This window comes from Tinamus guttatus, unplaced genomic scaffold (assembly GCF_059628265.1).
Source record: "Tinamus guttatus ecotype Peru unplaced genomic scaffold, ASM5962826v1 Tinamus_guttatus_pri_ptg000208l, whole genome shotgun sequence".
Taxonomy (NCBI): Eukaryota; Metazoa; Chordata; class Aves; order Tinamiformes; family Tinamidae; genus Tinamus; species Tinamus guttatus.
The window spans coordinates 6,809,918-6,824,674 of record NW_028288742.1 but is presented as its reverse complement, the minus strand read 5'-3'; the positions used below and the strand labels follow the sequence as shown (position 1 = coordinate 6,824,674).

The 14,757-nt window shown below is 54.4% G+C and overlaps 1 protein-coding gene across 1 annotated transcript; it reads right to left on the bottom strand.

Moving 5' to 3' along the window:
- Positions 1–1,148: 1,148 nt before the first annotated feature.
- Positions 1,149–12,813, bottom strand: LOC148594769 (uncharacterized). Its single transcript, XM_088524222.1, has 19 exons — positions 12,768–12,813; positions 12,019–12,086; positions 11,582–11,766; positions 10,845–11,071; positions 10,288–10,443; positions 9,547–9,640; positions 8,339–8,489; positions 7,710–7,870; positions 7,544–7,589; positions 7,125–7,258; positions 6,620–6,758; positions 5,918–6,075; positions 5,515–5,672; positions 5,018–5,186; positions 4,546–4,626; positions 2,875–3,769; positions 2,269–2,464; positions 1,740–1,906; positions 1,149–1,250 (listed from the first exon to the last, which is right to left on the bottom strand). Exons 1-19 carry the CDS (start codon positions 12,811–12,813, stop codon positions 1,149–1,151), a joined length of 3,333 nt encoding a protein of 1,110 aa, XP_088380348.1.
- Between the last annotated feature and the right edge of the window lie 1,944 nt (positions 12,814–14,757).

Below are 14,757 nucleotides of genomic sequence, written 5' to 3'. Positions count from 1 at the left end.
CTTGCCATACGCTTGTATGACTGAGAGGTGGACAAGAGAGACTCGGATACCAGGGTAGAGAGACACCCAAGGCTCATAAGGGATTAAACAGGATAGGTTTAATAAAGGACTTACACCACAAATGACGTGGAGAGCCCATGCAGAGGGCTTGCTGGCAGGAGGCTGCTGCAGGCACAGGTCAGACACATGGGTTGGACATGGGGGCAGGACTCAACTCCTTGATCTTAAGGGCTCCTTATATCTATTAGAGCTATTCCCTTATTAGCCTTGAGCCTTGAGAAACTACTGCCCAGGAAGCAGCTAGACATTGTTGACAAGATGGAATACGCCTGCCCAGCCTCCGTGGGAATTTGGTTGCTGTGTAGTTTGACATGCTGGGCTGCTACCACACACACTGCCAGTCACTGACTCCTGCAGGGATTCCCACTATGCTCCACCTCTTGGCTACAGAGAGATGTGGTATTGGTGCCATCAGTGTGTAGATGAGGTTGAGAGAGGCCTTTCGGGTGTTAGCCTAACTTAACAGCTAAGGTATGCAAGCAACTAAATCATAGTGAATATACACATATATTATATATATGTATATATATACAGTAGATACACATATATATGTATATACAGTAAATTGTAACATATGCATACAAAACTGATCAGCCTGGAAGACCAGGAAGTTGGTTCTGAAGAAGGCAGGATCTTGCCCTTGTGTCTGATGTTAACAGAAAGACTTGAGAGCAGAAGGAATGGAGCAAGCCTTCGCAGTCTAGCAGTGTTCCAAATTATCTGCCTGTGCTTCCCTAAAGCGCTGACAGCTTCTACAACTGCAGCAAGGATGCAGATAGTTGCCTCAAGCTGTCTGGTTCAGTAATACCTCCTTCTAGCCAGGGAGGTTAAAACGGCTGATTGCGAAGGGGACTGTGCGTGGGGGTGCCTTGGTATTGGTCCTTGCTGAGGCAGCTCAGGCCATTACATCATTTCTAGTAGTGCAGGTTGGTGCTCATCACAGACTGCCTGTCAGCCTGTTTTCTTACCCTGTGCTAGAGCAGCTCAGTGCTTTCTCGGAGCTTTTTCACTCCTGCAACCACCATCTCATTGCCTTTCCCCTTGCTAGCATTAAAGAGTGCTGGGATACAGAGCACTTGCTGTCCTCTTCAAAAGAGCACCGGCACTGTGGGAAGAGGAGGGAGCCGTGGTGTCAGTGACCTCTTTCCATTTCTGGATACAGAGGTGCTTGTAACATCTCTGCTGGGAACCTGTGTAAAGCGGAGAGAATGGGAACATTCAGACAAGGACTTAGAGAATCTTGTGACAAGGCCGTGGGGCTGTTGGAGATGGGGCACGAGTAGCAAGACAGAGCTGAGTGGGACATTTCATTATGTTGTTCAAAAGCACTATTAGTGCCCAGTGTTAAATGGCTGTTGGGTTTCGCCCCAGTCATAGTGGTACTGGATGCGGGCAGGGGAAGGGATGCTCTATCTTAGTGCTTTTTTCCCAAAGTGCTTTTGTGTGCTATATTAATAGCTGCTACTGAGATTATGTCTCCTTTCAATATGGGAGAGTAGGCGTGAGGAGGAGGAGACAAATGTTGGGTTGAGCTGCTCCTGCATCATGCTCTAAAAGCAGATCCTGAGCTTGCCAGCAGCACTCTTAGAGAATTAACTCCCTTTGGCCTGTTTCTTAGCTTAAAAGCCCCTTGTAAACTTCTTTCCAGCCCCTTTATCTGAAGGGGTCCATGTACTGACCTTCACAGTAATGCCTTTACTGATGGAAAAGGTGTAAGTCAAGCCCCCAGTGTTACTCTGGACGGCCAAGGACTGCTTCACCTGAGGCAAATGAACCAGTGGCAGAGGCTTTGGGGGCCTTTCGAAGGAGTCTCGTCTCCGCTGCAGGAGTTCCTGGACCCGCAGCACTGTGGGAGGAGACTTGTTGAATAAGTGGGCAACACGGACCTGGCTGTTCGCTTTCCCTTGCCCCTTGTGAGCACACCAGTTCTCCTCACTCAGAGTGTGCTTCCCACCCTGAAAGTGACAGACTCAGCCCTATGGGGAGAAATACTACCCCCCACCTGCCCTCACCTCCCCTAAGCAGAGGCATTCAGGGAAGGCTGAAGGATCCTGCAGCCAATTCCAGGCAATTTGAGATACCAAAAGTGTTGGTTACATGATAGCTGTAAGTGAAGATAGGCCCACCACCACCTACTGTATGCACGTCACCTAGCAGGGGCTAAAGGGCTCCTGAAGCAGAGTAGGGGTGTCCATATGACATTCCTACCCGGGGCAGTGTGGGCACTCTCGGGTGATCTCTGCAGCCAGGCTTTCCGGAAGGCAGCCCAGTATGGCAGGAGGCTGCTGAGGATGGAGTCCCACAGCTCATCAAAGAGCCCTGGCGGCGGCAGGGGCCCATCCTTGAGCAGAGCGCGCTCTGTCGCCCGCACAGCCCTCTCCAGCTTCTCCACACCCACAGCCACCTGCAGGATCAGCCAAAAGATGTGCTCAGGCTGGGGAGAGTCGCTTGGCCACCTCCAGATGCCTTGGGGGATGAGGTTGGTCCTGAGCAGCCCAGCTGTCTCCAGGCCAAACTGACCTCCAATGCTGCATTAGCAGCTCCTTGGGTTTCCTAAAAGTGAAGGTGCAACAGCTCAAGAATCTACCCTAAACTAAGCCAACAAGCAGGGGATTCTACTTACTGTTGTTCGCTGCCTGCTGTGTCTCATCCAGCGAGAAACAGCTCTCTTCCCCTGTCCTACTAACTGCTGCCCTCAGAGAGCAAAGCAAGACCTTTTCTGTACGTCTCTCTTCCACCCTTAGCTTGATCGTTAAAGGTCTCTCCAGCAAGCCCCATTCCATGTCACTCCCTCCATCCTTGCTCAAGTCTTACCTGCAGCTTGGACTCCATCTGGGACAGGAGGAAGCAGTCCCGGATCACTCGAACCTTCCTCCTTAGGAAGGCCCTGTTGGAACCAGTGTGGTACGCGTTCTTGAACTTCTGCACCTCTAACTGGAACCGCAGACCATCCTCCAGCATAGCAGGTCCGTGCATCTGCAGGTGGTTGAGGAAATGGAGCATTTCCAGGGTTGGCCAGCCCTTGGCAGCATCCTGGAGGGAGTGTCTGAGAGTGTCTTTGTCATCTAAGTTGGGCTGAGCCACAGCAGCTTCCCTCTTCTTGAGGTGTTTGAGGGCCACTTTGGAAGCCAGTGTGTGCAGGAGGGGCTCAAGGCTGGACCAGCCATCTCCCTGGATCTGGGAGGGCTGCACACCATGCCTGCTCAGCCCCTTGCTCACCTCAGCCCAGAATTGCTCAAAAGCCGGAGCAACATGTGAAAATAAGGCCACCTGGATTTCTTCCAGGCTTGAGTTGCTCACCGCTCCCTGGGTGATCTCTGCTTTCAGCCTCTTCTTCAGCTCTACAGGGAGTCGAAGACTGTCCAGCCCCTTCCCTTCCTGCTTCCAAAGACCCAGGAGTGCCTGTGCACAGCTGAGTCGCTTTCTGTCTTCTAAGGCTGTGAGGCATGACTGCAGCATCTGCAGCAACCCCAGGACCCTCTGCAGACAGGAAAGCTGCATCTCTTCCACTGCCTTCCCATAAACCTTAAAAACTACTTTGTTAGAGAGCAGGGCTGCAGTCTGCTGCCATGGCACTGGATCTTCTCCTCCCCTGGTCAAGTCAGTGCGGGGGGCACTTTCCAGCTTGGAGACCAATTTTTTTCTCCTCCTTTGATGCTCCTGGCCCTCCTGGACATGATATTCAGTATTTCCTTTGCCCTTTCTGAGCCTGAAAGTATTTAAGTGGATCAGCAATGAGGTCACAGCATAACCAAGACATGATCTTATTTGATCTCGTGAGATCAGTAGCACTAATACTTCTCTATAATTGAAGGGAAAAAATAAAATGTTTCTCATCCTACCAAACAGTAGCTTTGTGAAAACATCTGTGTTACCCATATGACCCCAGGTTGATAATATGGGTTGCTGCACTTACAGAAATGCTGTTTTTCAAGAGCTGGCCATGCCAGACTGTTACTGATTCTAGGAGATAGCATTTCATGCTGCTCTCCTGGCTAAATCCCAGTCCAGGGAGTTGCATCTCACTTTCTCCTTTTCCTGCTACAGAAGTAGAACACGTTTATGTCCCATGCTACAGACACAGTAGCTGCCACATTTCTTGCCTGAAACCCTCAGTTTTTCAGTGACAGGTAAACTGGAGGGCTCGAAGCAACAAGACACAAGTTTTAAATACAATTCTCTGGTAAAAGTAGCTATCTGCCTTCTCTTTCATTCATCCAGGATCTAAAGAGCACTCAGTACCCTGGACACGCTTTTACAAGTCCCAACAGTGAAGACGGCGCTCACGCAGAAGAGTCGGTGGAAAGCAGGAACCTAATTAACAGCAGATGAGTTTTTTTGCTGTGAACAGGTGCTGTCAAGTTGGCAACAACTCTCTGAGTCCAGATGGACCCTGGAGGTCCTTTAAGGTTATGTGCAATGCAGGACTTGCCAGTCTGAATCCCAAACAGCTACTTGACTTTGGCAAAAGGGGAAAGTACATACTTGTGCCTTTTCTCCTTTTTTGCTCTGTGAGCTTTGCTCTTGGTAGCCTGGGCTCCAGAGTGAGAGATCGGCACACAGCATCTGCAAGACAGGGTCCATGAGCAAGCAGAGCATGTGTGTCACCAAGAGCCTTCTCCCAAGCATGCCTGACAACCAGAATTACTTTTCTGGTGCAATGTAAAGGGGGAAGCTGACAGAAAGCCAGCATAATCATCCCTTCCCACAGGGAGCTGTGGCCAGCTGACAGCGCAGAGCAAGTGCCAGTTCTGAAGGAGTTCCTTGCCCTGCCAAATTAAGCCTTTCCCAGCTGCAAGAGCTGTACGGATGGGCTGAGAGCTCAGGCACTGCAGGAGCTCTGCGAGTAACCCTTGGGCAAACCCCAGCTCTATCTAAATGCTCCACCTGCCACACAGAGTGGGGCCTGTTACCTCCGGGACCCACGGTGCTGCACCCCACGTTCCTAAGGACTTACTCCAGGAAGGTGGTGATCTCATAGCGGCAGTAGCGGAGCCAAGCTGCTTGGAGGGTGGCAAACACTCGCTGTGCCACAGGCTCAAAGAGCACAGGGCCCAGCTGTCCATGCCGGGAGCTGAGCATCTCCTGGAGGTGCCGAACGCAAGGCAGCATGTCAGAGCCGAGCCCTGCAGGGAGGGGAGAGCGGCTTGGGGTCTGCCTCTGGAAGCTGTCTGCAAGCAGAAGGGTCACGAGGGGAACTGGGAAGCTATTTCTGCCCACAGGGACTAGCACTGTTCCAGAGCACATCAGAAACTTGGTTCCCCACCTAATTTTAAAAGACAGTCCCACAGACACTAACTCACGTAAGCAGGACACAACCCAATATACCCAGTAGCTAAAGATTTCCACTTGCCATGCACCAACATGCCATAATCCTCCCTCATTTCCCCTGCAGCCCTTTCAGGGGGAGCAAGGAGGGTTTGGTCAGTGCTGAATGCGGCTGCAGGGCCTCACCAGCACTGCAGGGAGCCCCAGGTGCCAGGTACGTGAGGAAGATGTGCCAGGCCGCACGGTGCCACTGCGTCTCATTTGCCTGCTGCTCCCACGCCAGCCGCTGCTGTTCCAGCTCCTGCCACAGCAGCAGGCTCTGGACTGCCTGAGCATCAGCATACCTGGTTGCAGGGAGAAGTAGGAAAGCAGTGAGGTGGGTGACCCTGGCCTGTCTCCTCAGGAGAAGCTGAAAGAGGCAGAGCCTCCCTGATTGTTCAAGGGCTTCACAGAGAGAAACAGCACAACTGAGGTTGCCCCAGGGAGCTCTGTCTGTTACAGCTATAGAACAGCAGAAAAACCCAAGTGTAGCTGTCCCCTGGGCTACTCAGGGGAGCTGGGAGGAGGCAATGGTGAAAGTTGGCCTCACCTGCTCAGGTAGTAGAGGAAGCCGCCACCATCCCTCAGGTCACACTGCAATGCATGGAGGATGCGAGAGGTCTGGGGTGTCTTGGGAATGTGCCATGGGAAGCTCCGCTGCCAGGCTGGCTCCACAGAGCCTCTCCCACTGTTTGCAGAGCGCAGGACCTGCGTCAAACACACAGCACAGCTTGACTGTAATGGCATCCTGCCTTCAGTCAAAGATGCACCTAGGAAAGCAGGAGAGCTCTGCCGAAAGGCATGGCCAGCGACCAAGCTTATTGGGAGGGGAAATAACCAGTGACAAAACCCAGCAGGCATTAACAGTTCTCCTCAGACAGGGCCAAGGTGCCTCAAATGGCAGAGGGAGAACGGAAGTCATATTTTTGGCTCTTCTCACTCATGCTCTTGTCCTTCTCCACCCGCTCTCAAGCCTTACAGTCCCTGCAGATCCTTTGGTGTGGATCTGCTTCCCTCTCCTCACTATTATCTGACTGCAGATCTGTGAATCAGGGGCTCAATAGTAAGGCCCAGGCAAGCAAAGCTTCAAGGGAATCAGAGATTGTGTTGGTACTATTTTAACTGGATCCTTGCTCCCAGCATGGCTTCAGCCACACTAGGGAGAAGTCTCTCACCACTGCAGTCTGCAGAGTTGTTAGCAATGGATTTGGCCACAGTGGGACTAGCACATGTGCCCAGCAAGGATACCTACACAGAGGCAGTCCATGCTTCTGTCCACACCATCCCCACACTGGTCTTCCACAGGAGGAAGAAGCTCAAAGATCTGCAGTGATGGCGGGAAGACGGTGGGCAGGGAAGTCTTGGGCTTGTTGTCTGGCTGGGATGCAAGCCTACAACAGAGACAAACTAAACTAAAGAGAACATCAGACTTTTTTAAACTTTTTTTTTTTTTTAGAAAAAAAATCATCAAAGGGAAAAACTGGGCCAGAGGGAAAAGATGGGACTGCATGATTCATGCAGTGAGTCACGGGCAGAGGGAGAAAGCCAAGGCATGTCCTTCTGGGGTAAGTGGCTCTCCCTCACTTGTTCTCTTGACTCCTGTACCGTTCTTCTGCCACCAAGGAGGAAGCTGCTGAGCCCTGGGCCAAGCCAGGTCAGACTGCCTCCTTCTTTGCCTGTGGCTTCTGGGATTGGTGAGGGCATGAGTGGTGCTGTAGCAGTACAGAAACCATGCTGAGACCATATAGGGCACCAACCTGAGCTGAGCAGCTCGCCAGCAGTGGATGAGAAACCTGGGAACCCAGTAGGAGCGCAGGCGTCTCAGGGCATCATACTGGGTCCTGCTGAGGATGGCAAACGTGGCCGCTGCTCTGCTCTGGCGCTGGTACGGCTGCCCGCACCATGAAAGAGAGAACGGGGAGCTGTGTCACCTGCTGACTTCCAGAGGGCCCTTCCTGAGCTTGGCCACCGCTCCGGGCCAGTCACAGCGCCAGCAGCCCGGGCGCTGCGCAGGCCCTGGGCACCACAGCAGTACGAGTAGGGCTGCTTGCAGGGAAGGCCGCCCCACACCAGGGGGAGCCTCAGGCCCTGCTCCCTCACTGCCACGGCTGGCTGTGGGGCACCATCCTCTCCCATGAGGAAGGGCAGGAAAGCCACACTGGGCATTCCTACTCACCGGGGAAATTGGAAACAGGTTCAGCATGTATTTCTGCTGAATATGCCTGGGGAAAAAAAAATAGCATCGGTTCAGGAAAGATGGCACAGGGGTAGCAAAACATGCAGAGTGCAGCCTCAAGTGCCCATGGAGGAGCAGCGCCATCCTCCCAGACAGCCATGCTTACCGCAGGAGGTCCGTGTGGAAGAGCTGAGCCTCCTCCTCAGTGGTGTTGGCCTCTAGGCATTGGGTGCTCTCCTTGAAATCCTCGCAGTCTAGCCAGAGGTGAAGGAGACGGAGTCCCAAGGTGCCATGAAGAAATTGCTGGAAGGCGTCCATGCCTGCCCTCTGCAGCACAGGGGAGAGGTGAGGGGCACCAGGGCTCTCCCAAGAGATGCCCAAGCAGCCTGGCTGGCTCTGAGGGGTTGGGAGGAGCAGCAAGGAGTGGCTGGCACAGGGTGACCAGAGGCAGCCCCTCCATACCATGACCACTGCTGCAGAGTTGGGCAGCTTGGCTTGGGTGCCCTGGCCCTCAGCCCAAGGAGCTCTGCTCCTTCTCCTCACATGTGCTGTTTGCAGGTCCCTGAGCATATGTATCTTTGGGGAAGCCCTTGGCTTCAAGAGTGTCTTTGGGAGTCTTTGACTCTGACTTACCCCTGTCAGATACAACTGTCTCAACCACTCTTGCAATGCTACACCACCTCCACCTTCTCCATCTCTATCCCATCTGTCTGGCAGAGCCCTGGGGACTCCACTGAGGTTGTCTCCAGGGGCCAGGCTGACAATACCCCACTGCTTCAGCCCCACACGCCTCACCGTGCCCAAAATGTCCTCCTTCAGGCGCTGCAGGGCAGAGGTGGGGAGGTCCCCGAGGAGCCAGGATTCCCCTTCCCCCTCAGAGTCACTCGCCTCAGCCATGTCCAACTGCAGCCCAGTCCTAGCTCCTGAAGAGAGCTCCCTGTCACACCTGCCGTGGGAAGAAAGCACATGGCTGGAGGCACTACTGTAGCAGGAGAGAGATTCCCCATAATGCCTGGACACGGCCTGTTTGGAACCACCACACCTCTCAGAATTTCCCACATCCCTCCCTGGTTTGCACATCAACCTTGCGCTTTACCACTGCTTCCCCCCAACCAAGGCACTCTTTTTGCAGAACCTCAACTGTGGCTCTGTGTCACTTCTTGCTGGGCCCTCCTCCCTGCCAGAGCGGGAAAACTGCCCTGGAGGTTTTCAGGGGACTCTGTACAAAAACAGCTACCAGAAATAGAAGCATAACCTCCAAATCAGGGACATATACCATGTCCCAAGTGTCATCAAAACAGTCTGCTGGGAGTTTAAGTTTGTGACACCCCTTGTCCCTAGTGTCACACACACCACATACTTACAGTATGCATCACATCATTGATGCTAGCATATTTGTGCATCAATGCTTCTACATGAAAGGCAGAGTTAAAAAAAAAAAAAAAGTGAGAGGGCAGGTTGTATTCAGTCTTGTGTTCAGATCCCCAGATCTTCAGGTTGCAAAGAGTCTAACCTCCAGTATACTCCAGTGTAATGTATTTCCCATTACTTGATACAGAAGACCCCCAAGAGGAGTCTCAAAATGTCCAGCTGCATCTCACTAGACAGATCCAAAGTAGCAGCTCTTACTAAAGCCAAAGAAGGATTAAGACATGGCACAAGACTTAAGGGGCCAAGTCCAGAGCAGGACAGATTGTTAGACTACATCCTTTCTTTCCCATAAATGCACAACTCCTGAATACAGGAGTCATAGATTAAGATGGAGAATCTCCTTCATCACTTCCACTGAGCTCCCCAGATGTGTTGTCCCCAATGCATGATGCCTCACAGCCCACCACCAAGTGTCTAGGACCCCATTCCCAGACCTTAGGAGGGAGTTTGCAGCTGCTCTCAGCTCTCAGGACCTTGGCACGCAGTAGTTTTACATAAGCACTTATATAAAAGGGCTTTTTCCAGCACCAGATCTCCCATCCCCAGCATGCACTGACCCCTTTAGTCCTTACCTGCCAGGGTGAGAGGCAGTGCCCCCAGAACGAGGGGCAGCACTGCTCAGGCCTACTGTGTTGCCTGCACGTATCCATTTGATCCAGGGTCCTCCTGTTGCCATGACACCAGGGACATCAGGAATGAGTCCAAATCCTGCAGAATATATCCCTACTAGCAGCTCTGGTGGCTAAACCTCCCCTGTGATTTCCTCCTGGATGCAGGAGGCTGTAGTCATAACCTGAACTGGAAGCATACCCTCCTGTTACTGAAACCAGAAGTAAAACCCCACAGAGCTATTCTCTTTTCTGCAGCACTCCCTTTGCCCCCAGCATCTATCATTGTGCTGTGGTTGGCAAGATCGTTCCCCCAGATACACAACGCATCTACTTCTGGGGCAGAGCACAGCAGCTGTTTGACAGCCATGTGCGGCCCAGGTTCCCAGGAAGAAGTGCCCCCAGATGATACCCTTCAGCAGAGAGCAGCGGAGAGGCAGGATGCACCACTGGAGTGTGGCCATGATGCCACAGTGAATATGCTGATTCTTGGCAAAGCTGCTATGGGATATCCTATAGTTACAGAGGAGGCCAAAACTCTGCTTTGCATGTCTTGTAGGTGATGGCTGCCTCTCCTCCAAGCAGGACCATGCTGCTCTGAACACCAGAAAGTGTCACAGGCAGCAAACTCTGAGGGGTGTCTAGTGCATGCCAAGAAAATGGCATGCACCTCTGCCCGCTTCTCTCTGTGCATGGCAATCTCACCACAGGGCCATCCAGCGCTGCAGCTGGAGAAGAGGGCCCAGGACTGCAGTCTGCTTGGCCATACTGCAGAAGAAGCCTGCCCCAGGTCCATGTCAGCAAGGACCTCTGAGGAGTCAGGAGGTCTGGGCAAGGAGTCAGGAATATCTGAAAGGCAGCCTGCAAGGAGAGATCACAGGGAAAGTTGTCAGGAGAAGCTGTGTCGAGGTGGAGAGGGCAAGATCCAGGAGCCAGACAGGCCCAGAGAGGCCTGAATCCCACCAGCAGAAGCTGGCAGTCAACATGACAGTAGGAGCTGTGAACACAAGCTGAGCTTCTCCAGCTCTGTGCATGCTGATACCATGAGGGCCACCCCCAACATGTGTCTCAGAGACATCCTCAAGACTCCTGGCATTGCTGCTGACCCATATTTTACATTGTTCATCAAGGCAAGCTGAAAGAAATATTCTCAGGCAGGCCAGGGAGTTCCCTGATCAGCAAAACCTGCAGGGAAAGAGCCCTGTCCTGCAAGCAGCCAGGCTGAGGTGGGGGGACCATGGGGTGTCTGCACAGGCACTCACCGAGGCGGGCCGGGGTGCTCTGGATCCGCCTCAGAGGCCTCAGCAGCTCACGACTGGGGACACCCGTAGGCCGCCCCGCTGCCGAGGGGCGACTGGGGAGGCTGGAGGCAGCAGTGCCATCAGACTGTCGGCTGCATCCACGAACGCTGTGCTGGCTCCCTGCAGGGCCTCCATCCAGCGGGCGGATCAGCAGCTTCGCCAGCTTGTATTCCAGGTACAGGGCTGTCCTGGAGCCAGAGGGGCCATTGGGGACAGTGCCATGAGCAGCTCCGAAACAGTGACTCAGCACTGACACCACCACCAAGGGCATTCACAGACCGGAATGTGTCGCAGCACAGCAAGCGAGTGAATGCAAACCCTGAGGCTTGGGCCACGCTAGTGGGGGCTGTGGGGCAGGAATGAGGGGCAGGGGCAGAGATGGGAGGGGAATAGGAGGAACAGAAACACCTCTCAGGAGAGCAGCACCTGACCCACACCACCTCACCCCAAGGCACTCAATAAATTAAGTATGTGATCTTAGCAAATTTTGTTATGTGCCTCCCCTTACAGCCCAGCTACCAACACCGGCCCTCAGCTTTCCAAAAGGGACAGTTTTGTCACTGCTGCCTAAAGCCCCCACCCAACTCCTCCTACCCCGCAGGCTGACCCAGGTCTTGGCGTGTGGCCCAGAACAGCAGTTTGTCACCCAGCCTGCTAGAAGCAGCAACACCTACACATGCACGCACATGCACACACACCTTTGGAACAGCTGGGCACGCTCCCTTATGAGCCAGCCCAGGCTCCTTTCTCTCTCCTCGTCTGTCGCCCCATAGCCAGGGGAGCAGGGGCTCGCATGGGCTAAGCCGGGCAGTCCTTGGGGAGAGCTGCCCAGCTCTCGGAGCTGCCCCCTCAGCCGGTCGTACCGCAGCCGCAGCGGGAAAGCCTGCACCGAGAGTGCCTCCCGTCAGCCCCGGGAGCTGCGGGCACTGGCAGCCGTGGGGCAAAGGAACCCGGCCTGCTCCCTGCCCCACTGCAGCTGCCAGCCCAGGGCAGATGGGCCCATCCGAGGACACAGATGCAAACATAAGCATCCTCAGCAGAGCACTCTGCCCTCCCATGCTGTGCCCCACAGGCCAGGGTAGAGCCTGTGGGCTGGAGAGGTGGGACGAACAGGAGCAGGACGAGGGGAACTCACAGGGGATGCCAGGAAGGCGTTGAAATACTCCAGGAAAAGATCATCATAGGTCAGGAGTTCCTCCAGATCTGCAGCAAGAGACAGAAAGGTTGAAGGGCTCAAGGACAGCCAGGATGGCACCAGGCATTGCCATCCCTCCCTTACCCAGGGAGCCTCCCCGAGTCATCCCAGGTCTCCCAAGAAGGGAGCCCTGGGCAGGCTCCCCCCAGGCACACATGTGGGCTAGGAGGCCTCAGGAGCATCCAGCCCTGGCTTTGCCTTATTTGCTGGGCAGACATCCTCACCAGGTGTCTCAGCTGCCCCACTGAACTGCCAGCTCTTATCACTGCTGGGCTTAGGGTGGGACAGGGCTGCAAGCTTGGGATGGGATGGGACAAGACGGGATGAGCTCCAGGCCCATCTGCTGTGGAGATCATGTGAGTGGTCACAGGTGCCGAGGAATGTTGGGTCCCAAGCCATCAATGTCCAGCATTGGTTCACCACCTCCCACCCTACAGCTGTTTGGTGGCACACTAAGCAGAACATCTGGGAAGTTCTCAAATGTCACCGGAGGTCCCATGTGTTTCCCACAGTCTATACAAAGGGGCTGAAAAATGCAGAGGCAGGTTTCTCCTGTGGGACCGGGCAGCATGGAGCAAAGCTGGCTCTGAATCCACTCTTTCTGTGGCAAAACAGAAGCTCCCAGAGGAAGTACAGGCAAATTCTCTGGGTGCAGCCCTGCTGCCAAGGTTTTGTCCTTTCAGACTGACCTTTTGGGGGAGATGGTGCTCTCGTCCCTTCCTCCGCAGCAGCCATGGTGGCCAGGCAGCTCCCAGAAAAGCTGAACTCCTTCTGCTCCTTGCAGCCCGTGTTTGCATTGCCCTTGTTTACCAGGAAGTCAGGTTACAGTTGGTGGCAACTGCATCACCAGGTGGGGCAGGACCAGCTAGTTGCTCCCCCTGTTCTGTGCATCCTGCCCTCACAGTGCTTGTAGGGAGGAATTGATCACATGTGAGATGATCTGCCCAACCCTCAGCTCTCTGAAATCAGCGAGGTAAGCTAAAAATCACAGCTCTCCCTTTCCCTGGCTTCCTCCATGGGCTGGTGCTGCTCACTTGATCTGTGGGGAACAACCAGTCACCCCTGCATGACCACTGCACAGTGAGGCATTGCTGCCTAAACAAGTGGAGGGTGTTCAAGGCTTTTAAGTAAGTTTTAAGTGGCAGGTTAGTCAAGCCCAGGAGCCGAAGGCAACAAGCGTGTGGCAGCAGCACGCACTGAGATAGTCACACATCGTTCACATGCGCACACATCCACGCGCAACCCAGCACTCACATACCCGTGCACACCTCTTGCTCACATGCACCAGCAATGCTGGTGCTCCCACCAGCTCTGATTTTCACACAGCCCTCTCACACGCAGACTCACGCACAAGGTGACAGTCCTGAACCCACAGACCAGCCTGTCTGTGCCTCCAGCCCCACGCAGAAGCTCCCGTGCTCCAGCTCTAGGCTCACGTAAGGGCTGTCCAGGCTGACCCATGAGGACGCAACAACCTGAGACCAGCTCAGGGGCAGGGGAGGGCCTGGCTGGTGTGGGTGCTGGCTCTCACCTTTTGCCTCACTCCTTTTGCTGGCTCTAAAAGCTGTCCCGAGGAGCAGGCGGTGGGCTGTGCACTGGAGACATCCAGCTCAGGAAGGGGCCGTGCCCAGGGTGCAGGGCAGGCCAGCACCAGTCCCTGGAGCAGGTCACCCTCCAGCCCTGCTGCGCTCTCCTGGGGACAGGGAGGCTCTGCCCTGGACAGACAGCTCCCGCAGAGCGTTATCAGGGCACTCACTGGAAAAGGCCAGGCATATGCCGAAGCCAAACACAGTCCTCAGTGCTGAGCCGAGAGTTGAGGAGGCAGGAAAGGCATTTTGCAGGGAATCCCGGCAGCTTGTCTTTGCAGAGTGTCCTTCACGGCCAGACAGTTCACTGTGTGAGGGTGATCACCCTTTGCAATCAGCTCTTCATCTTGAATTACAGCTGGCGTTTCTGTGCTACTTGCTGAGAGGAGCAATTTACTTAGCTGCAACACGAGCTCCTCTCTCCTCCTGAAAGTGCTGGTAAAACCTTTGAGATGGAGAGAAGGGCTCCTCTCCTGCCACACTCTCCCCTCCCAGCACCACCAGCACCCTCAAAACCGTCTCTGGGAGCACTCTGCCACTCAGGCCACCTTCCTGGTGGGCCAAAGCCCACCAGAGGGAAACTGAGGCTTGAACTTCTGTGTGAGTCTCACTGCCTTTCTGGCTTTATTCTACCAAAAAGTTAGGAGGCCTTCCCCATGCACTGCTGTGATCCTTGGCGATGGTTGAAGTGCCTGTGTTGGTGCCTCCCTGAGCATCCTGGGGAACCCACAGTGCTGCCTCTCTTCTGGGAGCCCACAGCACTGCCAGGAGGTGATGGGCTCTGTGGGTAAAGCAGCCTCGCTTCTCCCTGCCAGCTGTGGGGGTTACAGGCATTGCTCAGCAGTGAGTTGATCATTGCAGTTGGAAGAGAGGCCTGGACTAGTTTTCCAAACAGTCCAGGCAGAGATAGCGCAGCCCGGCAGCAAGGACTTGTACAGCCTGGCCTGCTGCACCAGTGGTGAGGCTCACGCTGGGTCTCCACACACAGATTCACCATCCAGTGATCCAGGCACTGCTTTATCTTGGCTGCTCTGCAGGGACACTCACTGCAGCCACACAGCCAAGAGTGGGACTGCAGCAAGGAAGTGAGCAC